This window comes from Theropithecus gelada, chromosome 18 (genome assembly GCF_003255815.1).
Source record: "Theropithecus gelada isolate Dixy chromosome 18, Tgel_1.0, whole genome shotgun sequence".
Lineage (NCBI taxonomy): Eukaryota > Metazoa > Chordata > Mammalia > Primates > Cercopithecidae > Theropithecus > Theropithecus gelada.
In genome coordinates this window covers 13,704,054-13,727,005 of record NC_037686.1, presented here as the reverse complement: position 1 = coordinate 13,727,005, position 22,952 = coordinate 13,704,054, and the positions used below count along the sequence as shown (strand labels likewise).

General features: G+C 45.7%; 2 protein-coding genes across 4 annotated transcripts in view; one reads left to right on the top strand and one right to left on the bottom strand.

Moving 5' to 3' along the window:
* The window catches only part of SNRPD1 (small nuclear ribonucleoprotein D1 polypeptide), a 28,054-nt gene extending 11,039 nt beyond the window's left edge, over positions 1-17,015 (bottom strand). For 2 of the 3 annotated variants that reach the window (XM_025365271.1, XM_025365273.1), the window contains exon 1: positions 5,895-6,069. In XM_025365271.1, the coding sequence (XP_025221056.1) occupies positions 5,895-5,908 (14 nt within the window). In that variant the 5' untranslated portion in view covers positions 5,909-6,069. Of the gene's footprint in view, positions 1-5,894; positions 6,070-16,985 lie in introns of those variants that run through there. The other variant, XM_025365272.1, reaches the window with a different exon arrangement.
* The window catches only part of ESCO1 (establishment of sister chromatid cohesion N-acetyltransferase 1), a 73,804-nt gene continuing 67,365 nt past the window's right edge, over positions 16,514-22,952 (top strand). Inside the window, exon 1 of the mRNA XM_025365703.1 lies at positions 16,514-16,870. The gene's annotated coding sequence lies outside the window, so the exon portion shown is untranslated. The remainder of the gene's footprint in view (positions 16,871-22,952) is intronic.

The following is a 22,952-nucleotide window of genomic DNA, read 5'->3' as shown; positions in this document are numbered from 1 at the left end:
TAATTTTTTGTATTTTTAGCGGAGACGGGGTTTCACCGTGTTAGCCAGGATGGTCTCGATCTCCTGACCTTGTGATTCACCCGCCTCGGCCTCCCAAAGTGCTGGGATTACAGGCGTGAGCCACTGTGCCCGGCCTGTTTTTATCTTTTATATGAACTTACTATCCCAGTTAGTGTAAGAACTTTTACTATAAAAGTTCTTCAAATTATTTTTGGAAGCAAAGAAGACAAATAAAAGGAAAAAAATACCTTACGTAGCCAGGCGCGGAGGCTCAGGTACATAAAAGATATGTAAAAATAACCATAAGTTGTAGAATGCAATAGAGATATACAGAGGTTTTTAGTTTTTTTCCCTGAGTAGCTGAGACTATAGGCATGTGCCACCGTGCCCGGCTAATATTTTTTAAATTTTTAGTAGAGATGTGGTTTTGCCATGTTGCCTAGGCTGGTCTTAAACTCCTGGGCTCAAGCAATCAGCCTGCCTCAGTCTCCCAAAGTGCTGGGATTACAAGCGTGAGCCACTGCACCCAGCTACACACAGGTTTTTTTTTTACTAAGAATATATTGTAGCATGTGGAGAAGGGAATCAGGTATTAGGGGACTTCTAGTAAGAAGCCTGAAAAGTTGGAAATACGCAGCAAGAAGAAACAAAAGAAAAATACAGCATAAGACACAGAGTAATTACAGATATTAAGATGGAGTCTCACTGTGTTGCCCAGGCTGGAGTGCAAGGGCACAATCTCAATCTGAGCTCACTACAACCTCCACCTCCCGGGTTCAAGCGATTCTTGTGCCTCAGTCTCCCGAGTAGCTGAGCACACGCCACCACAACCAGCTAATTTTTGTATTTTTTTTTTTTTTTTGAGACGGAGTCTCGCTGTGTCTCCCAGGCTGGAGTGCAGTGGCGTGATCTCGGCTCACTGCAAGCTCCGCCTCCCGGGTTCACGCCATTCTCCCGCCTCAGCCTCCCAAGTAGCTGAGACTACAGGCGCCCGCCACCACGCCCGGCTAGTTTTTTGTATTTTTAGTAGAGACGGGGTTTCACCATGTTAGCCAGGATAGTCTCGATCTCCTGACCTCATGATCCACCCGCCTCGGCCTCCCTAATTTTTGTATTTTTAGTAGAGACAGGGTTTCACCATGTTGGCCCGGCTGGTCTCCAACTCCTGACCTCAAGTGATCCGCCAGCCTTGGCCTCACAAAGTGCTATGATAACAAGCATGAGCCACCACGCCAGACCGATGAAATGTTAAGTTCAATATTTAAGGTCCTATGAGCAGAGAGGAGTTAGGCAGGTTCCCTTCTCGGAAAGCCCTAAGCTCTGTTAGAGAATTCCTCTAGGAGAGCTACTGAAGGATTTTCATCAATGAAGAGGAGTACCAGGCTCATATGCACATTTAAGAGAACCTAGGGCAAATGTTCAGAAACAGATTTTAGAAAGACAAGAGACAAAAGTATAATCTCTAGGAAGACAAATTATGTGACTAAAGCAGTACATATACAAGTTAAAACTACAGTAATTGAGATATAAGGAACAACAAATAGATCAATGAAACAATACAAGCAAACATTTATTTCTGGTCCCACATTTACATGGTTGATTTAGCTGGGATTACAGGCGCTTGCCACCACAATCAGCTAGTTTTTGTATTTTTTTTTTTTTTTTTTTTTTTTTTAGTAGAGACTGGGTTTCTCAAGTTCGAGGCCAGCCTGGGCAACACAGGAAGACTCTCATCTCTTAAGAAACAAAACAGGCCGGGCATGGTGGCTCATGCCTGTAATCACACTTTGGGAGGCCGAGGCAGGCGGATCACAAGGTCAAGAGATGGAGACCATCCTGGCCAACAAGGTGAAACCCCGTCTCTATTAAAAATACAAAAATTAGCTGGGCATGGTGGCGTGTGCCTATAGTTCCGGCTACTTGGGAGGTTGAGGCAGGAGAATCGCTTACACCCGGGAGGCAGAGGTTGCAGTGAGCCGAGATTGCGCCACTGCACTCCAGCCTAGCGAAAGAGTGAGACTTTGTCTCAAACAAAAACAAAAACAAAAAGACAAAAACAGGCTGGGCACGGTGACTCACGCTTGTAATCTCAACACTTTGAGAGGCCAAGGCAGGTGGACCATGAGGTCAGGAGTTCGAGACCAGCTTGGCCAACATAGTGAAACCCTGTCTCTACTAAAAATACAAAAATCAGCCAGGTGTGGTGGCACATGCCTGTAGTCCCGGCTACTTGGGAGGCTGAGGCGGGAGAATTACTTGAATCTGGGAGGTAGAGGTTGCAGTGAATCAAGATCGTGCCATTGTACTCCAGCCTGGGTGACAGAGTGAGACTCCATCTCAAAAAGAAACAAATAAACAAGGAAAAAACCAACTAAACCCTAAGGAGATGCCACTACATACCCACTAAAATGGCTAAAATTACAAACTGAGCAAACAGCACCACACACTGGTGAGGATGTGGAGCAACTGTTATTCTAACATATTGTTACTGGAAATGTAAAATGGTACAACCACTTTGGAAAATGGTCTGGAAATTTCTCATAAAGCTAAACACATAACAACTATGCTACAGTCCATCAACTCCACTCTTACGTATTCACCCACAAGAGTTTATTTCCCTCCAAAAACTTGAAGAATATTCAACGTTGTTGTAAACAAAATAAATAAGTTTTTATTTTCTTTTCTTGTAATTTTTTAAAATAAAGAGCTTTTTTTTCTTGAGAGGAGTCTCGCTCTGTTGCCCAAGCTGGAGTGCAATGGTGCGATCTCAGCTCACTGCAATCTCCACCTCCCAGGTGCAAGGGATTCTCTGGCCTTAGCCTCCCTCGTAGCTGGGATTACAGGCACCTGCCACCATGCCCAGCTACTTTTTTTGGTATTTTTAGTAGAGACCGGGTTTCACCATGTTGCTCAGGCTGGTCTCAAACTCCTGACCTCAAGGGATCCACCCGCCTCGGCCTCCCATAGTGCTGGGATTACAGACATGAGTCACTGTGCCCAGCCTAAAATACAGAACTTCCAAACACACGAGGTACTAATACCCAGTAATAAAAATGAACACATCACTGATACACTTCACAATGTGGATGAATCTCAAAAACATGTGAGTAAAAGGAATTTTACACAAAAATACTTTGTGATTCCAAATATATGAAATTCTAGTGCAGGCAAAATTCATGTATGGTGGAAGAAACTGGTTGCATCTAGGGGTATGGAGCCAGAGGTTGTCTGGGAAAGGCTTGAGGAAACTGAGGTTTTGGTCATGTTACTTCTCTTGATAGGGGTTTAGGTTACAAAAGTGCTTACATTTTTCAACAGCAGGAAATATATGCTGCATTTCATTGTATTAAGATATTTACCTCAAAGAAGGAAAACAAAAATCCATGAGTGGGATAAAAAAGGCCTGAACCTCAGTGGTGGTGACTGGAATGAAAGGAGGCTACTATGGGCAGGACAAATACACAATTATCCCTCCCTAACTGAACCCAGGAACCAAATGGATTCAACTTATTTTCAGATGAATCTTTCAGTATCTGAATTCTTTCTACTTAGTGCAACTTAGATATCAAATAGATAACACGGTGTCCCTCAGTATCAAAACACACTATTTGAACCCAAAAAACAAACAGGAAAATGTGGGACACTTTTATGCAGTAGGTAAAACTGGCAAAACTGGCAATGTATCAAATGTCAAGGACATCAGGAGAGAAAAAGTCAAGCTCACCTCCCAGGTTTTTGGTTAGGGTGACAGTGAGAATAAGGATGACGACGCTACCAACTGATACACAGAAATAAGTCTACTGAAAATGCAAACCAGTTAGTCAAACAATCATTTTCTGGAGGAAAAATACATTCTCTAGTAAGAAAAAAAATTTCTTTCTATATTTGACCTAAGACACAAAACCGGATTCAGTCCAGGTATTAAAAATTACTGGAAAATTGCCATAACATGCAATATCTTTAAAGGGAACAAATGAAATCCAAGGTGTATTACATAAAATTGAACTGTGAGTAGATTAAGATTCAGATTGGCAGGTATGGAGAAATTTCAAAAAATCTTGTAATTTTCTTTTTTGAGACAGAGTCTGGCTCTGTTGCCCAGGCTGGAGCGCAGTGGCGCGACCTCGGCTCACTACAACCTCCCGGGATCAAGCGCCTCTCTTACCTCAGCCTCCTGAGTAGCTGGGATTACAGGCGCCCGCCACCACGCCCGGCTAATTATTGTAGTTTTTCGGCTAATTATTGTAGTTTTTCGAAAGACGCGGTTTCACCACGTTGGCCAGGCAGGTCCTGAACTCCTGACTTCAGGTGATCCGCCTGCCTCAGCCTCCCAAAGTGCTGGGATTACAGGCGTGAGCCACCGCGTCCAGCCTAAAAAATGCACTTTAAATTCTGTGACTTCCTATCCAAAATTACAGTTCAAATAAAAATACACCAAAAATTAACCTTAATTGTCTTTTGTACCAACTCCTCCCTGAATTTTTTTTTTTTTTTTTTTTTGAGACGGAGTCTCGCTCTGTTGCCCAGGCTGGAGTGTAGTGGCTGATCTCAGCTCACTGCAACTTCTGCCTCCTGGGTTCAAGCAATTCTCCTGCCTCAGCCTCCTGAGTAGCTGGGATTACAGGCGCGCGCCACCACACCCAGCTAATTTTGGTAATTTTAGTAGAGACGGGGTTTCACCATGTTAGCCAGGCTGGTCTCGAACTCCTGACCTAGTGATCTGCCTGCCTTGGCATTCCAAAGTGCTGGGATTATAGGCGTGAGCCACTGCGCCTGGCCTCCTCCCTGAATATTGAAGGCTTTTATGTGTTATTTAAAACGTTTCAAACAAACATTATTTCAGACGTTATCTACTTGTCTGTCATCCCCACTAACCAGAAAGCTCCAACAAGGCTCTGCCTTTTAAAAAATTCTATTACCAGCGCCTAGTAGGTAACAGGTGCCCAGTAACTATTTAGCGGACAATGACAATCCTTGACTCAACAGGAAAGAAACAAGCTAAATATTTATAACCGATGGCTTAGTTATTAGAAACGTCTGCCTCTGTTCCAGACTCAGTCTCAAGGAAAAAGACTAAAACCAAATCTACTTGCAGGTAGTTTGGAATTAGTCTCCAGAAGACTCACCTAAGTGACAGGGTCTATTTCTCTCGAAAGAAATAAAACAGAATAACTATATATTATCTGGGTAATCAGCCACAATTACGTTGTGATAATTTCTGCTCTATATTGGGAGATGTTCCTAAATAAAAAGCCTACCTTAACAGGAAAGAGGTAGAATAATCAATAATAAGTCTAAGGAGAATCAAAAGATAAACTTAAAAATCGGCCAGGCGCAGTGGCTCACACCTGTAATCTCAGCCCTTTGGGAGGACGAGGCAGACAGAACGCTTTATGCCCAGGAGTTCGAGACCAGCCTGGTCAACAAAGTGAGACACCGTATTATTAAAAAAAAAAAAACAAAAACAAAAACTTGTGAAGCCAGAAGTCCTTCTCTGATTTAAAACAGTTTCCAAACAGGTTTGTTGCCAGATAAGCTCATACAGCTTTCTAAGTACTCTTAAGTAGGGCTGGAGTTCCACTCAAAAAGAAAATCAGTAACTGTAAGAGCGAGATGTCTCCCAGGCGGCGCCGCACCTTGAAAGCCTCTAAGTCACTAGGCGGGAAGAAAAGGCTCGGCCTTTATACCAGTATCTTGGAAGACACGCGGGATCCGCGAGCGACCCAGGCGGAAGCCCAGGCCCGAGCACAAGCTGCGGGCGCAGTAAGGCCGGCCGTTAGCAGGCCGCGCACACGCGGCTTTCCCGCCTCCTGCAAATGGGAGAGCCCAGCCTTCCGGACTCCGGGCCAAGCCCTCCCTCCACAGCCCCCAGAGCTGCTTGGTCACTCCCTCACCTCACGAGCTTCATCCTAGCGGCGCCGTCACCCTTCGGGTCCGATAGCGCACAGAATCCAACAACCGAATACTGACCGACTGCAGTATGAATGGCCGGAAGCGCCTACTCCAGGGACTCCGGTCGTAAAGGGCGCGCGGAGCACAGCAGACGCACGGCGGAAACGCCGAGGCTGCGCTGGGCCGCACTCTCTTCCGGTCGCGAGGAGCGCGACTGCGGCCCCTGGCGGCTGGAGGTTGCCTTGCCACGACTGAGGGTGTTGAGGGCTGGTCTAAGAGGAAAAGTGTCCCACAAGAGAGGGAGATTCGAAGAGATTAAATCCAATTAATACGACTGTCGCACTTTGGGAGGCCGAAGCGGGGGTATCACCTGAGGTCAGGAGTTCAAGACCAGCCTGGCCAATAGGGTGAAACCCCCGTCTGTACTAAAAATACAAAAAATTAGCTGGATGTGGTGGTGGGCGCCTGTTATCCCAGCTACTCGGGAGGCTGAGGCAGGAGAATCGCTTGAACCCGGGAGGCGGAGGTTGCAGTGAGCCGAGATTGCACCACTACACTCCTGCCTGGGCAACAAGAGCGAAACTCCGTCGCGCGCGCGCGCACACACACACAATAGTACTGTCACCATCACGTTTCTGAATAGCAGGGCACCGTGAGTGCAGCACCTAATATAAATTCCTCACTGAACGAAAATAAGTTCTTAGAGAAGCCCAAAGGATTATGCTAATTCTGTTCCAACACCAGGAACCTTAGCATTACTTAATGTACCTGAAGCAATTCACACAATGGGCTGGGCGCTGTGGCTCACGCCTGTAATTCCAGCACTTTGGGAGTCCAAGGCGGGCAGATAGCGAGGTCAAGAAATCAAGACCGTGCTGGCCAACATGGTGAAACCCTGTCTCTACTAAAAATACAAAAATTAGCTGGGCGTGGTGGCATACGCCTGTAGTCCCAGTTACTCGGGAGCCTGAGGCAGGAGAATCGCTTGAACCCAGGAGGCTGAGGTTGCGGTGAGCCGAGATCGCGCCACTGCACTCCAGCCTGGCAACAGAGCGAGACTCCGTCTCAAAAAATAATAAAAATAAAAAAATAAAATCACACAATGTAGCGGATTATTTTCACTTTAAGTTCCGATCTACAAGACAAACTTTTCAATCTTCATCTTTCACAACATCTCCTCAAAATTTTTTTTTATTGTTTTTCTGAGACAGAGTCTCCTTCTGTCGCCCAGGCTGGAGTGCAGTAGCACGATCTTGGCTCACTGCAACCCTTGCCTCCCCGGTTCAAGCGATTCTCGTGCCTCAGCCTCTCCAGTAACTGAGATTACAGAGGGGAATCACCACGCCCCGCTAATTATTGTCTTTTTAGTAGAGACAGGGTTTCCCCATGTTGGCCAGGATGACCTGAACTCCTGACCTCAAGTGATCTGCCTCTCTAGGCCTCCCAAAGTGCAAAGTGCTAGGATTACAGGTGTGAGCTTCATCAAAATTTAACACAAACACTCCTCTTTCCTCTTTCGGGTTTCAGGATGCCAAGCTCACCTGGCCTTTTTCCTTATCCCACTAACTACTCGTTTGTTTTGTTTTGTTTTGTTTTTAGACAAGGTCTATCGCTCTGTTGCCCAGGCTGGAGTGCAATGGCACAATCAGGGCTCACTGCAGCCTTGACCGATCCTCCTGGACTCAAGCGATCCTCCTGCCTCAGCCTTCTCAGTAGCTGGGACCACAAGTGCATGCCACCATGCCCAGCTAATATTTTATTTTTTATTTCGTAGAGAAGAGGTCTTACTGTGTTGCCCAGGCTAGTATCCAACCCCTGGGCTCAAGAGATTCCACTGCCGTGGCCTCCCAAAGTGCTGGGTTTACAGGCCCAGAGCCTCCATGCCCAGCCTCTAACTACTCTTTCTAAATCTCCTTAGCTGGCTCCTCCTTCTCTATGGAGCCAATACACGTCAGAGTGCTTCCCGGCTTGCAGCTGTAGTCCCTTTATGTATACTTTTTCTTTTAACCTGGTAATCTCCTCCAAAACCATAACCTGAATTTATATCTCTAGTCCAGAGTTCACCCCTGCTCAACAGAACTCTTAGATATTGTAAGACAATACTTATCGGCCAGTAATCTCAGCACTTTGGGAGGCCGAGATGAGCAGATCACGACGTCAAGAGATTGAGACCATCCTGGTCAACATGGTGAAACCGCATCTCTACTAAAAATACAAAAATTAGCTGGGCATGGTGGTGCATGCCTGTAGTCCCAGCTACTCGGGAGACTGAGGCAGAAGAATTGCTTGAACCCGGGAGACGGAGGTTGCAGTGAGTGGAGATCGTGCCACTGCACTCCAGCCTGGCAAAAGAACAGGACTCAGTCTCAAAAAAAAGAAGAAGAAGAAAAAAGGACAATATTTATCAAAGTTTAATGTGTGTAGGACTCACCTGGGGAAACTTTATTATTTATTTATTTATTTTTGAGACAAAGTTTCACTCTTGTTGCCCAAGCCGGAGTACAATTGCATGATCTCAGCTCACTGCAACCTCTGCCTCCTGGGTTAAAATGATTCTCCTGCCTAAGTTTCCCAAGTAGATGGAATTACAGGTACATGCCACTGCACCCGGCTAATTTTTTGTATTTTTAGTAGAAATGGGGTTTCACCATGTTAGCTAGGCTGGTCTCGAACTCATGACCTCAGATGATCCATCTGCCTTGGCCTCCCAAAGTGCTGGGATTTCGGGTTTGAGCCACCACGCCTGGCCTGGAAACTTTACAATGAAAATCTGATTCAGTTGTTGGGGGGCCTGAAATTCAGCATTTCTAAAAAGCCTTCAGCTGATGAAGCTGCCCCTACTCTATGCACATCAATTTGAGTAACAAGGCTAAAATGGATATTTGTGTGTTGCCCTCTCAACGTCTATCCCCTTGTCTTTCCAAATGTTCCTAATATTCTTCTGTTGATCCCTGTGGTCCTAAGAAAGCTGACTCTACCCTTTTAATAGTCCATTCCATTACTTGTTCACAGTAGGTTTGGGATCTAAGTTGATCCAGTCGGACCTTTAGAGGGAAAGTTCTTTTCTTTTGGTTATGAATGGAAACGGAGTAACCCCTGGAGCTGTTGGGAACTTCCTTACAACCAGGAGAAGAATCAATCTCAGGACATAGTGTTGTTTATTTCTTGCTTTCTTTGTTCCTTTAGACAGGATCTTGCTCTGTTGCCCAGGCTGGGGTGCAGTGGTGTGATCCTAGCTCACTGCAGCCTTAGGGTCCTGGGAATAAATTGATCCTCTCACCTCAGCCTCCCAAAATGCTGGGATTACAGGGAGCCACTGTGCCTAACCAAGGACAGAGTTTTTAAAAAACTAAAACCTGTGATGATATTAATGAGCCCCTAGATAATGAATAATGCCTGAATGTTGCTATTTAGAATTAAATAGCCAGCCCTGCAGTGCATGCTGACAGTCTCAGTTACTAGGGAGGCTGAGGCAGGAGAATCACTTGAACTCAGGAGTTCAAGGCCAACCTGGGTAACACAGCAAGACCCTTAAAAATGAAAAAAAAAATTGGGCCGGGCGCGGTGGCTCAAGCCTGTAATCCCAGCACTTTGGGAGGCCGAGACGGGCGGATCACGAGGTCAGGAGATCGAGACCATCCCGGCTAGTTTTTTGTATTTTTTAGTAGAGACGGGGTTTCACCGTGTTAGCCAGGATGGTCTTGATCTCCTGACCTCGTGATCCGCCCGTCTCTACTAAAAAATACAAAAAACTAGCCGGGCGCGGTGGCAGGCGCCTGTAGTCCCAGCTACTCGGGAGGCTGAGGCAGGAGAATGGCGTAAACTCGGGCGGCGGAGCTTGCAGTGAGCTGAGATCCGGCCACTGCACTCTAGCTTGGGTGACAGAGCGAGACTCCGTCTCAAAAAAAAAAAAAAAAAAAAAAAAAAAAAAATTAAAAAAAATTTAAAAANGGAGCTTGCAGTGAGCTGAGATCCGGCCACTGCACTCTAGCTTGGGTGACAGAGCGAGACTCCGTCTCAAAAAAAAAAAAAAAAGAAAAAAGAAAAAAAATTAAATAAAATTTAAAAATTCAGCTCCTCAGGCCGGGCATGGTGGCTCACGCCTGTAATCCCAGCACTGTGGGAGGCCGAGGCAGGCGGATCATGAGGTCAAGAGATTGAGACAATCCTGGCCACCATGGTGAAACCCTGTCTCTACCAAAAATACAAAAAAATTACCCGGGCATGGTGGTGCATGCCTGTAGTCCCAGCTATTCGGGACGCTGAGGCAGAAGAATTGCTGAAACTTGGGAGGTGGAGGTTGCAGTGAGCCGAGAGCATGCCTCTGCACTCCAGCCTGGGCGACAGAGCAAGACTCTATCTCAAAAAAAAAAAGAAAAAAGAAAAAAATTCAGCTCCTCAATTTTGGTAATTATATTTCTTTCTTTCTTTCTTTTTTTTTTTTTTTTTGAGAGGGAGTCTCACTCCATCACCCAGGCTGGAGTGCAGTGGCGCCATCTCAGCTCACTGCAACCTCCACCTCCCAGGTTCCAGCAATTCTCTGCCTCAGCCTCCCAAGTAGCTGGGATTACAGAGGCCTGCCACCTCACCTGGCTAATTTTTGTATTTTTAGTAGACACGGTGTTTCACCACCTTGGACAGGCTGGTCTTGAACTCCTGACCTTGTGATCCACCCTCCTCGGCCTCCTCAAGTGCTGGGATTACAGGCGTAAGCCACCATGCCCGGCCTAGTAACTACATTTCAAATACTCATATGTGTCTATGGCTACCCTTTTGAACAATGCAGATATGTGAATATTTCCATCATCACAGAAAGTGTGATTGGACAGTACTTTTTGAGGACCATATTTTTTTCCTTCTTAGAATTTAATTATTTATTTATTTATTGTCAGATACAAGAACGTAAACTGAAAGCAGGGAATTATGTCTTTTCTGTTGACTGCAGCACCTCCAGCATCTAAAATAATGCCTTGTTAATATGCCCTCAATAAATATTTGTGAAATAACTGAATGCCTCAACTGGCCGCAGTGGCTCACACCTGTAATCCCAGCACTTAGGGAGGCTCAGGTGGGCGGATCACCTGAGGTCAGGAGTTTGAGACCAGCCTGGCCAACATGGTGAAACCCTGTCTCTAATAAAAATACAAAAATTAGCCGGGTGTGGTGGCAGGTGTCTGTAATCCCAGCTATTCAGGAGGCTGAGGCAGGAGAATGGCTTGAACCTGGGAGGCAGAGGTTGCAGTGAGCCAAGATCATGCCACTGCACTCTAGCCAGGGCAACAATCTCAAAGAAAAAAAAAAAAAATAATAATGATAACTGAATGCCTCCTCTATTAGGATGGATGCTCCATGAGGAAGGAGGCCTGAGTGTATTGTTTTCTGTGGTATCCCCAGTACTGAGCATGGGGTACTCCTCCCTATTATCTTGAAGGCCCTTCCTACTTTGGGCTGATAAAAGAAAATAACTTGTATTTGACGAATCAGAGTTTTTAAACTTTATCAAGCCCAGAGAAACATTAAAATGGGACACATGTCTCATTCATCTATTGAAACTGTTTGTAGCCGGGCCTGGTGGCTCACACCTGTAATCCCAGCACTTTGGGAGGCCAAGACGGGTGGCTCCCTTGAGCTCAGAAGTCCAAGACCAGCCTGGGCAATATGTTGAGACCCCATGTTTCTACTAAAAATCCGAAAAAATAAAATAAAATAACATAGCTGGGCATGGTGATGCACGCCTGTGGTCCCAGCTACTCGGGAGGCTGAGGTGGGTAGAGGCTGCAGTGAGCTGAGATGGTGCCACTGCACTCCAACCTGGGCGACAGAGCCAGACCCTGTCACACACAAAACTGTTCGCTATTATTACAAGTAGCTATAAATTACCTACTAATGCCACACCAGACACTAAACCCCATACTCTGTAGCTTAACAATGCCTAGTCAATCACTATTTATTTCTGTAAGCCAATGATAATTCTTGAAAAACAACTTTCTATCAGCTCACTCCCTGTCCAGGTGTTTTGCCTTTAAAAACCTGCTTGTAACAAAGGCCAAAAGGAGCTCATATTCAAGTTTACTTCTGTCTGAGTCTTCTGGGCAGCTGTCCTCACTTTGGCTCAAGTAAACTCTTTAAATCACATTTTGTGCTTCAGCCTCTTCCTTTTAGATTGACAGGGGCCTGCCTACTTCTTAAGCTATCCCCTTTCCCCTCAATAGTATAAGAATATTTGGGGCTGGGCATGGTGGCTCACACCTGTAATCCCAGCCCTTTGGGAGACTGAGGCAGACAGATCACGGGAGGTCAGAAGTTTGAGACCAGCCTGGACAACATGGTGAAACCCTGTCTCTACCAAAAACACAAAAAATTAGCTGCATGTGGTGGCGGGTGCCTGTAGTCCCAGCTACTCGGGAGGCTAAGGCAGAAGAATCGCTTGCACCCAGGAGGTGGAGGTTCCAGTGAGCCAAGATCGCACCACTGCACTCCAGCCTGGGTGACAGAGTGTAACTCCATCTCAAAAAAAAAAAAGAAAAACAAAAATGGAGTTCTTGCAATTCATCAAGCTTACTCCCTCTCCAGCCTTTCGTACATGTAGTTCTTAATCTGGCTAATGCCTACTCATCGCCTCTCAAGTATGTGGGGCCAGCATTATTATTTGTATGGTAGTGACGTGTCTCCCAGATGGCAAATTGAAGTGTCATCGTCCGTTGATTTATCCTAAATTGCTATACTTTTTCTTTATTTTCTAGCTCAAACATTTTTTAGGATTTTTACTTTCTCATAGTATAAAACCATCAAGAGTCCTGAAATAAAGTCAACAAGAGTGGGGCAACAAATAATGCCTTAATTTCCTGCTAGCAGGAGGATTAATCTGAAAGTGAGATTGTCCTGTCCTCTGTGATTTGGCAAAGGTTTTATCTGTTGCAAGCATTTAGTCTGGTCACGAGAAAGAAAAGGAACAAGGAAATGGGAAAATAATACATGGAGCAATGCAACCATTCCATTATCAGTTTTCAGAAGTAGATGTCCTACTGATAAGCAAAGGCAGAAAAGTATATACTGCAATTTAGAGTCAGCAAGGAAACAACCAATTTAAACAAGTCCGGGAAATTACATTCATGGTTTTGAGTTCAGCAGGAGAACATGGCCTTGTAATTCTTGCTGTTGGGGGTGTTAAAAAGACCTTCACCACTTATGTAACTATAATGTTGAGCACCATGATGTGTCATCTGGGTTATAGCATTTATTTCTAGCACTGGTACACAGCAAAGTCGAAACAAAGATCTCCCCAGGACCTTCTTGGGAGCTCTCAGGAATGGGGGCCACTCTTTTCACTGAAACCAGTTGGCTGTGAACTTATGTAATTTCTGCTGAGTTGTCAGGAAAGCGTATTTGAGAATGAAACTAATGCAGATGAAAGAAGAGCTGGGCATTGTAGAGTGTCCTGCTGACATCATCTGACATCCTCAAGTTTTAGGATGAGCTGAGGTCAGCTGCTCCATCGCTCCTGGTTATGGTAGCAATATATATATTTCTTCTTTTTTTTATTTTTTATTTTTTATTTTTTATTTTTTATTTTTTATTTTTTTTTTGAGGCGGAGTCTCGCTCTGTCGCCCAGGCTGGAGTGCAGTGGCCAGATCTCAGCTCACTGCAAGCTCCGCCTCCTGGGTTTACGCCATTCTCCTGCCTCAGCCTCCCGAGTAGCTGGGACTACAAGCGCCCGCCACCTCGCCCGGCTAGTTTTTTTTTTTTGTATTTTTAGTAGAGACGGGGTTTCACCGTGTTAGCCAGGATGGTCTTGATCTCCTGACCTCGTGATCCGCCCGTCTCGGCCTCCCAAAGTGCTGGGATTACAGGCTTGAGCCACCGCGCCCGGCTCTTCTTTTTTTTAATGTTGCTTACATGAGTTTGAGCTGGATTTCAGTCATTTTCTAACTAAAGAGACCTGACTAACATTTTGTTTGGATTATCAAACACTACTTTATTTTTCTAAGTTGAATGTCTTCCTACAATTATCTGAAAAAAATAATTTCTTGGTAGTCTCAGACCCTCTTTGAACTAAAACTTGTGATTCTTTCAATTGTGATCTATTATTCTCTACCAGTTCAATGCTAGGCTTCTCATTGACTAATTGTAAAACTTTTAACATTTAAAAGTATTTATTGGCTGGGCGCGGTGGCTCAAGCCTGTAATCCCAGCGCTTTGGGAGGCCAAGATGGGCGGATCGTGAGATCAGGAGATTGAGACCATGCTGGCTAACACGGTGAAACCCCGTCTCTACTAAAAAATGTAAAAAACTAGCTGGGTGAGGTGGCGGGCGCCTGTAGTCCCAGCTACTCAGGAGGCTGAGGCAGGAGAATGGTGTAAACCCGGGAGGCAGAGCTTGCAGTGAGCTGAGATCCGGCCACTGCACTCCAGCCCGGGCGACAGAGTAAGACTCCGTCTCAAAAAAAAAGTATTTATTAATTAATTCATTAATAAAAATGCTTTCGATATAGACATAAGTAATAGTTATATTTCCAAATTACAACAGTTATATTTTTCTTTTTCTTCTTTTACAAATGTTTTAACTTTTAGGTTTGAGGGTCATGTGAAGGTTTGTTACACAGGTAAACACGTGTCATAGGGGTTTGTGGTACCTATTATTTCATCACCCAGGTATTAAACCCAGTACCCAACAGTTATCTTTTTTGCTCCTCTCCCTCCTCCCACTCTTCCTCAAAAAACTTTAATTTTTTGTTTTTTTTTTTTTTGAGATGAAGTCTTTGCCCAAGCTGGAGTGCAAGTGGCACAATCTCAGCTCACTGCAACCTCTGCCTCCCGGGTTCAAGCGATTCTCCTGCCTCAGCCTCCTGAGTAGCTGGGATTACAGGCAGGTGCTGCAACGCCTGGCTAATTTTTGCATTTTTAGTAGAGACGGGGTTTCATGATGTTGGTCACGCTTATCTCGAACTCCTGACCTCAGGTGATCTGGCGGCCTTGGCCTCCCAAAGTGCTGGGATTACAGGCGTGAGCCACCGTGCCCGGCCAACTTTAATTCTTTACTCTTTCCTGAAAGAGACTGTAATCTCAAAGATATTTAAATAATAATGGATTATTATTTAATCAGATTATTATTGTCTCAGTAGACAACCAAATTAAATGAACCAAATTCCAAAGCTCATAGATAGAACGCTCTAAAAGAAAACTAACGATAGAAGGAAAAGCAAACATAGTTCAGAGTAAGATTTAATCAATTACACTACAAATTGAGACTACTGGTATTCATGAATCAGAAGTGAAAAATATCCTTCAAAATGATAAAGAATAATGCTCAAGAAAGTTTATTTTTTTCCCGTGAATGCAAACTATTTATTCTTTTCACAGAAACTGATTATATACAGTTTTAGAAAAGAAAATAAGGCCAGCATGGTGGCTCATGCCTGTAATCCCAGCACTCTGGGAGGCCGAGGAGGGTGGATCACCTGAGGTCAGGAGTTCCAGATCAGCCTGACCAACATGGTAGAACCCTGTCTCTACTAAAAATACAAAAAAATTAGCTGAGCATCATGGATGGCACCTATAATCCCAGCTACTCTGGAGGCTGAGGCAGAATCGCTTGAACCAGGGAGACGGAGGTTGCAGTGAGCTGAGATCACGCCACTTCACTCCTACCTGCGTGACAGAGCAAGACTCTATCTCAAAAAAAAAAAGAAAAAAAGAAAAGAAAACATAGCATAAATTGCAGGCATGAATTACATACCGAAAATAAGTACCTATGATTTCTTTCTTTTCTTGTTTTTTTAAGGCCACCTGCTGGGATCCGACACCAGGGTCAGCAGAGCACCAAGCTGCTATGGCCTAGGTCCCTGGCCGAAGGGCTATGATTTCATATGGTCTGATATTTGCACGAATTCCTATGCTCCTGAATGAGGCCAATATAGCACATAGAGTGGAATAGACTACTCAGAAGCACAGGCCTATTTTGTGAGAATTGACTCTTGTAAATATGGTTTATTTGTATGCCAGAATTTGAATTACTAAAAACAAAGTAGTTTATCCAACCAAAAGAAGTCCCACCAGTTGTCTGCCAATCAGAAGATGAAGGGAAACATAGGTTAGGTCTCCTGATGAATAACCAGCTTTTAACCAGACCAGTAGTTTACTTCTGTTTTTTTTTTTCCCCCCCAATTTGAGTAGAGTAGCTAGAGAATCCCCCAATTCTCCCGAGTAGCTGGGATTACAGGCGCACGCCACTACCGCCCGGCTAACTTTTGTGTTTCTAGTAGAGACGGGGTTTCACCATGTTGGTCAGGCTGGTGTCGAACTCCTGACCTCAAATGATCCACCCGCCTCTGCCTCCCAAAGTGCTGGGATTACAGGCGTGAACCACCGCGCCCGGCCCCACCCTCCTTCTTTACATTGGCTCATATGGAAGACCAAAGGCACTTGGATTGTACGTCGCAGACAGAAGCAGCCAAAACCTACATAGCAACCAGTTGCGACAAATTTCCAAGGTAAACCACGACCGCAGGGGGCCTCGGTGGTTTTTAGCTCAAAGCGATGACCCCAGGAAGGACAGGCGGCCGCCGCTAGGGGGCGCCGCCACTTCCCCGCCAGGCGACCACCCGCGGAGGCGCGCGCTCGAGGCCTCCCACCGCGCCTGCGCTGAGGATGGACACTAGCTCGCCTTTCCCCGACGCCCAGCCGTCCGGACCGGGGTGAAAAACTGCGTGACACGCAGCGAGCGTGGCGGCCATCTTCGTCTTCTGGGCACGTCAACTGAGCCGGTTAAGGCTGAAGAGGAGCGTTGCGCAAGCGCACCCAAGACAGTCACAGGTAACTCCCATCTGACGAGCGAGGCGTCGCCGTCGTCGCCGGAAGTTTGGTGTTTGCGCCGCGGGGGAGGCGGCGGCCGCAGCAGTAGCAGCTGAGTGTCTCCTGATACCCGGATGTGAGGCGATCTGCTGGCTCTGGTCTGACCCTCCGCCAGGCGAAAGGAAGGTACGCGAGCGTCCCTGACGGTCCCCGCCGCCTGCGTCCTCACCACCCTTTTGCCAGCCTCTCCAGGGAGCGGACGGTTCTCCCTCTTCCTGTTCCACCCTCGGTGGCGTGTTGCCTCGCACGCCGCTTCCTACTGCTTCGGTCCCAGCTCTTCGCGCCCCTGAGAGGGAGGCGGGAGGCTCTGGGCTCCGAGACGCCGTCGCCTGAGGTAGGCAGCTAACCTGCTCGCGCGGCCGAGCACCACCTGCCGCTGCTTGCTGAGCGGTCGGAGTTCATAAGGGTGGTGACCGCGGACGGGGCAGGGTCGGAGTTCCTAGCACGGCCGCGAGGGCTCCGGGAGCCCCGAGGTGGCGTGCAGCCATTGCTAGCACCGGGGTGGCGCCGGCGCTGGTCCCGCAGGTAGCCCCGAGCCCCGTCTTCGCCCCCAGCGTCTTCTCTTCCCAGCGCTTCCCCCGAGCCAGTCGCTCGCTCTTCCCCGCCGCAACTCGCTGACCCGGCCTGAGTCTGGAGGCCTCTGCAGTCTGCGGGGTGCGATGTGGGGTCCTGGTTTTACAGCCTTGAGCTTGGAAGGGGAGCGGGCCCAAGGTCATAGAGTAACTTGGGCTGGAGATGGGGGTCTCGGCACAGGTAGGGCGGCTCTGTAGTAGAAATGAGTGCATGGAGGGCCGCAGTGAAGTTGATAGCGATGGAGAGAGGCGAGCCAAAGAGAATTGGGTCCTCGATTTTTATCACGGTTCAAGATTATTTTAATATGGGGGTTTATTTTGCACAGGCAGAATGGGATAGCAAGTCCAACAATTATAAGACTACCTCCTCTCCCTCCGCCTCTCAATGATGCGTCCGGGGATCCGGCGTGTACTTTATTTCCCGGGGCGATGGGGAAGCAGCAGGGACCGGGGAGAGAGGAAGAAGGAGCTCAAGCTTTGCGATTTGAGAAGTGCTGTGAACCATGTTTCTGTAGTCTTAGCTGCAGTGAGATTCCTTTAAACAGGAATCGCAGCACACAGTATCTAAATATTATTACAAAATGATATCTCAATAAATAACCTTCGCTAGAAACAAAAGCGCTACTTGGTGGCATAAGGTGTGGTTAGTCCCCCCGCCAACCTTTTTTTAAAAAAACTGGATAAAACTTGGATTTCAGTTGAAAACATCCAGGTTGCGGTGAACTATGCTATATTCATTTTGTCTTCCGATCTAGTCCTTAGTTTCTGCTTTACACAGGACACCAACACTAATAAAGTTTTAAGTTATTATTTTATTTTGAGACGGGGTCTCGCTCTGTCGCCCAGGCTGGATTGCAGTGGTGTAATCACGGCTCACTGCAGCCTTGACCTACCTCCCCGGCCTCAAGCAATGCTCACACCTCCGCCTCCCTGAGTGGCTGCGACTACAGGCGTGCACCACCATGTTAGGCTAAGTTTTCTGTAGAGACGGAGTTTCGCCATGTTGCCCAGACTGGTCTCGAACTCCTGGGCTCAAGTGATAACCTGGGCCTCCAGAAGTGCTGGGATTACAGGCCTGAGCCACTGTGCCTGGTGTGTGTGTGTTTTTTTTTTAATTGGAAAGCAAGAAATCTAATCAATGGAATTAGACATGGGAGTAGGATGAGAAGTGCTTTAAAAAGTGCTTAATTTGGAAGCCGCAAATTGAAGCGTAGAGCATGTGAGGAAATGAGGAAACTAGGACTGTAATAGAGCCACTTTTTCCCTTTTAGGCAGAATGCGGAATACGACTGTTGGGTCAGATGTGTGACTTTGGAAGCACAATTCCAAAATTTGTCCTGGCTTATGCGATAGAACTCTTTTGTCATTGCTAACTGTGGAAAATATGCTATTGTTTTACCTTTCTCAATCAATATTATAATCCTGTAGTGAACAAGTAGTTGTTTTTTTTTTGAGATGGAGTCTCACTCTGTCGCCTGGGCTGGACGGCGGTATTGAGATCTCGGCTCACTGCAATCTCCGCCTCCTGGGTTCAAGCGATTCTCCTGCCTCAGCCTCCCGAGTAGCTGGGATTACAGACAGGTGCCACCATGCCCGGCTAATTTTTTTTATTTTTAGTACAGCTAGGGTTTCACCGTGTTGGCCAGGCTGGTCTCGAATTTCTGACCTCAGGTGATCCGCCTGCCTCGGCCTCCCAAAGTTCTGGGATTACAGGCGTGAGCCACCATGCCTGGCCAAGTAATTTTTTGAATGTCCGTCCCATACAAGGTGCTGGCATTTAAATTGATGAATTGTGCTTCACAGAATAACTAAAAAAGTACCCTAATTAATTAATGCCATTAACTTCTTTTGCCAAATAGTCCTTTTTAGCTTGGTAATTTATTATGCAGAGCTGATTGTATTTATTCTGTTAATGAAGGTGACCAGCGCTGCACAGTTCAGAATAATGGATTGTTTTTGTAATAGTTAAATAGTTTTTCATGACTTTTTTTTTTTTTGAGATGGAGTCTCACTCTGTTACCCAGGCTGGAGTGCAGTGGCGCGATCCCGGCTCACTGCAAGCTCCGCCTCCCGGGTTCACACCATTCTCCTGCCTCAGCCTCCCGAGTAGCTGGGACTACAGGCGCCCGCCACCACGCCTGGCTAATTTTTTGTATTTTTTAGTAGAGACGGGGTTTCACCGTGTTCGCCAGGATGGTCTCGATCTCCTGACCTTGTGATCCACCTGCCTCGGCCTCCCAAAGTGCTGGGATTACAGGCGTGAGCCACCGCGCCGGCCTACTTTTTCATGACTTTTATTGGCAGATTTCTGTTCCACATAGAGTTCTTGGAATACCTTCTATTGAAGGTGATTAAAATTTAGGTACTAGAAACCAACTCCAGTAAAATTGTTAGTGTAGATAATTAAGGACTGTATTACCGCTTTTGTAACCCGGACTTTCATATTTTTCTGTGGATCATTCAATGGAAATTCTTTGGTTTTGTTTTTTCTGTGTAAGTTCTGTATTATAGCTGTATTATAATACTGTAGTTACTTGGCCGGGTGCGGTGGCTCATGCCTGTAATCCTAGCACTTTGGGAGGCCAAGGCGGGTGGATCACAAGGTCAGGAGTTCAAGACCAGCCTGACCGACATGGTGAAACCCCCGCCTCTACTAAAAATACAAAAATTAGAAGGGCGTGGTGTCAGGGGCTTGTAATCCCAGTTACTAGGGAGGCCAAGGTAGGAGAATCATTTGAACCCGGGGAGAAGCTTGCAGTGAGCCAAGATTGCGCCACTGCACTCCAGCCTGAGTGACAGAGCAAGACTCCGTCTCAGGAAAAAAAAAAATACTGTAGTTACTTTTGGCAAATAAGAGCATTCTGTTAACCCAGCCATCATGTCTTGTCTTTTCCTCAGGGGAAGGGGCATATACATCTTATGCTTGATTGCATTACAATGCTTAAAGGAAGACTTATATCCTATGCTCTCTTCAGCTTCCTTTAAACATTTGTGGCAGCATATGTAAGATTCACACAAAAACTCAGAGGGTAAATTAAAAGGAGGTAATAAATACTACTTTAATGTAGTGATTCTCAAACATTTTGGTCTTAGGATCCCCTTAACACTTAAAAATTATGGGACTCCAAGTAGCTTTTGCTTATATGAGTTTATATCTATTGATAGTTACTGTATTAGGAATTAATTTCATATATATTCATATGAAATAATTAAACTACAGCTTAATATAAATAACATTTTAATTTTAATTAACTTTTTTTTTTTTTTTAAGTAATGGGCTCACTGTGTTGCTTAGGCTGGCCTTGAGCTCTTGGGCTGAAGTGATCCTTTTGCCTCGGACTCCCAAATAGGTGGGACTACAGGTGTGCACACCCAGCTTAATATATTTAATAAATAACATTTTAATGAAAAACTATATTCCAAAATAATTTAGTGAAAGAATGGTGATGGTATTACATTTTTGTAAATCTCCTTAATGTTTGGCCTGATAGAAGACAGCTGAATTCTCCTATCAATCTGTTGCTATATATGTTTCTGGTTGAAGTTTATGACCAGTATGTTGGATGGGTATTTAACTTTTTCAGATAGTTGTGATACTCTGATCCTGCAACAAAACTTAACAAGTGGTAATTTCTTAAAGGTTAGTTGCAATGTAGAATCTGAAACCGTCTACATGTGTTTTGCATTCTGCATTAGAATTCATTGGTCTGTTTTGTACTTTTAATCTTTTACTATCGTATGATTTTGATCTCAGGAATCCTGAGAGCCCCCATATCACATTTTGAGCACTACTGCTTTAAGGTAAATAATTGAATGTTTAGAATTAATGTAGTTATTGCAACTGAAGGGGATAATGATAAGATGGAAATTGAGTTGGCAAGTAGTTAAGCGAAGCTAGGAGTAACTAAGTAAATTTTTAAAAACTTTTTTTTGAGAAGGAGTCTCACTCTGTCTCCCAGGCTGCGCTATATCAGCTCACTGCAACCTCTGCCTCCAGGCTTAAAGCAATTCTCCTGCCTCAGTCTCCCGAGTAGCTGGGATTACAGGCACCTGCCATCATGCCCAGCTGGTTTTTTTATATTTTTGTAGAGATGGGGTTTTACCATGTTGGCCAAGCTAGTCTTGAACTCCTGACCTCAGGTGATCCCCCTGCCTCAGCCTCCCAAAGTGCCGGGATTACAGGCATGATCTACCATTCCTGGCCAATATTTTCTATTTTTTCATAAAAACATTTTCTTTGTAATATAGCTAATTATTAATATTACAATGAATACTTAAGCACTGGTGATATATCAGGAGCTTTTCTAAGAACTTTAAACATTTATGGCAGCATAGATAAGATTCTCACAGATAAAAACTCAGAGGGTAAATTAAAAGGCGGCATTAAGTATTACTTTAATGCAGTGCTTCTCAAACTTTTTGGTCTTAGGATCCCCTTATACTCTTAAAAATTTTGTAGGACTCCAAGTAGCTTTATATTAGGAAAGGTTTCTTTTTTTTTTTTTTTTTCTTTGAAGAGATGGGATTTCACTGTGTTGCCCAGGCTGGTCTCAAATTCGTGGGTTCAAGTGATCAGCCCACATTGGCCTCCCAAAGTGCTGGGATTACAGGAATGAGCCACCACGCCTGGCCCAGGAAAGGTTCCTGTTGTGGCATTGTTGGAGAGGATTAAATTTAACTTACTTTTATCTCCTATAAATAGTACAGTCTTTGTGACAAGTATTATTTTATTTATTTATTTATTTATTTATTTATTGAGACAGAGTCTCGGTCTGTCGCCCAGGCTGGAGTGCAGTGGCGTGATCTTGGCCCACTGCAAGCTCCGCCTCCCGGGTTCAGCCATTCGCCTGCCTCAGCCTCCTGAGTAGCTGGGGCTACAGGCACCTGCCACCACGCCTAGCTAATTTTTTGTATTTTTTGGTAGAGACTGGGTTTCACCGTGTTAGCCAGGATGGTCTCGATCTCCTGACCTCGTGATCCACCTGGCTTGGCCTCTGAAAGTGCTGGGATTACAGGCGTGAGCCACAGCGCCCGGCCAATTTTTTTTTTTTTTTTTTTTTTGTGTGTGTGTGTGTGTGTGGCAGTCTTGCTCTTTTGTCCAGGCTAGAGTGCTGTGGCGTGATCTTGGCTCACTGCAAGCTCCGCCTCCCGGGTTCAGCCATTCTCCTGCCTCAGCCTCCCGAATAGGTGGGGCTACAGGCGCCTGCCACCACGCCCGGCTAATTTTTGTATTTTTAGTAGAGATGGGGTTTTGCCGTGTTGGCCAGGCTGGTCTCAAACTCCTGACCTCAAGTGATCTATTATGTATTTTAGAATGTGAGAAATACTTGGGGCCGGGCGCGGTGGCTCAAGCCTGTAATCCCAGCACTTTGGGAGGCCGAGACGGGTGGATCACGAGGCCAGGAGATCGAGACCATCCTGGCTAACACAGTGAAACCCCGTCTCTACTAAAAAAATACAAAAAACTAGCCAGGCGAGGTGGCGGGCGCCTGTAGTCCCAGCTACTCGGGAGGCTGAGGCAGGAGAATGGCGTAAACCCGGGAGGCGGAGCTTGCAGTGAGCTGAGATCCGGCCACTGTACTCCAGCCCGGGCGACAGAGTGAGACTCCGTCTCAAAAAAAAAAAAAAAAAAAAAA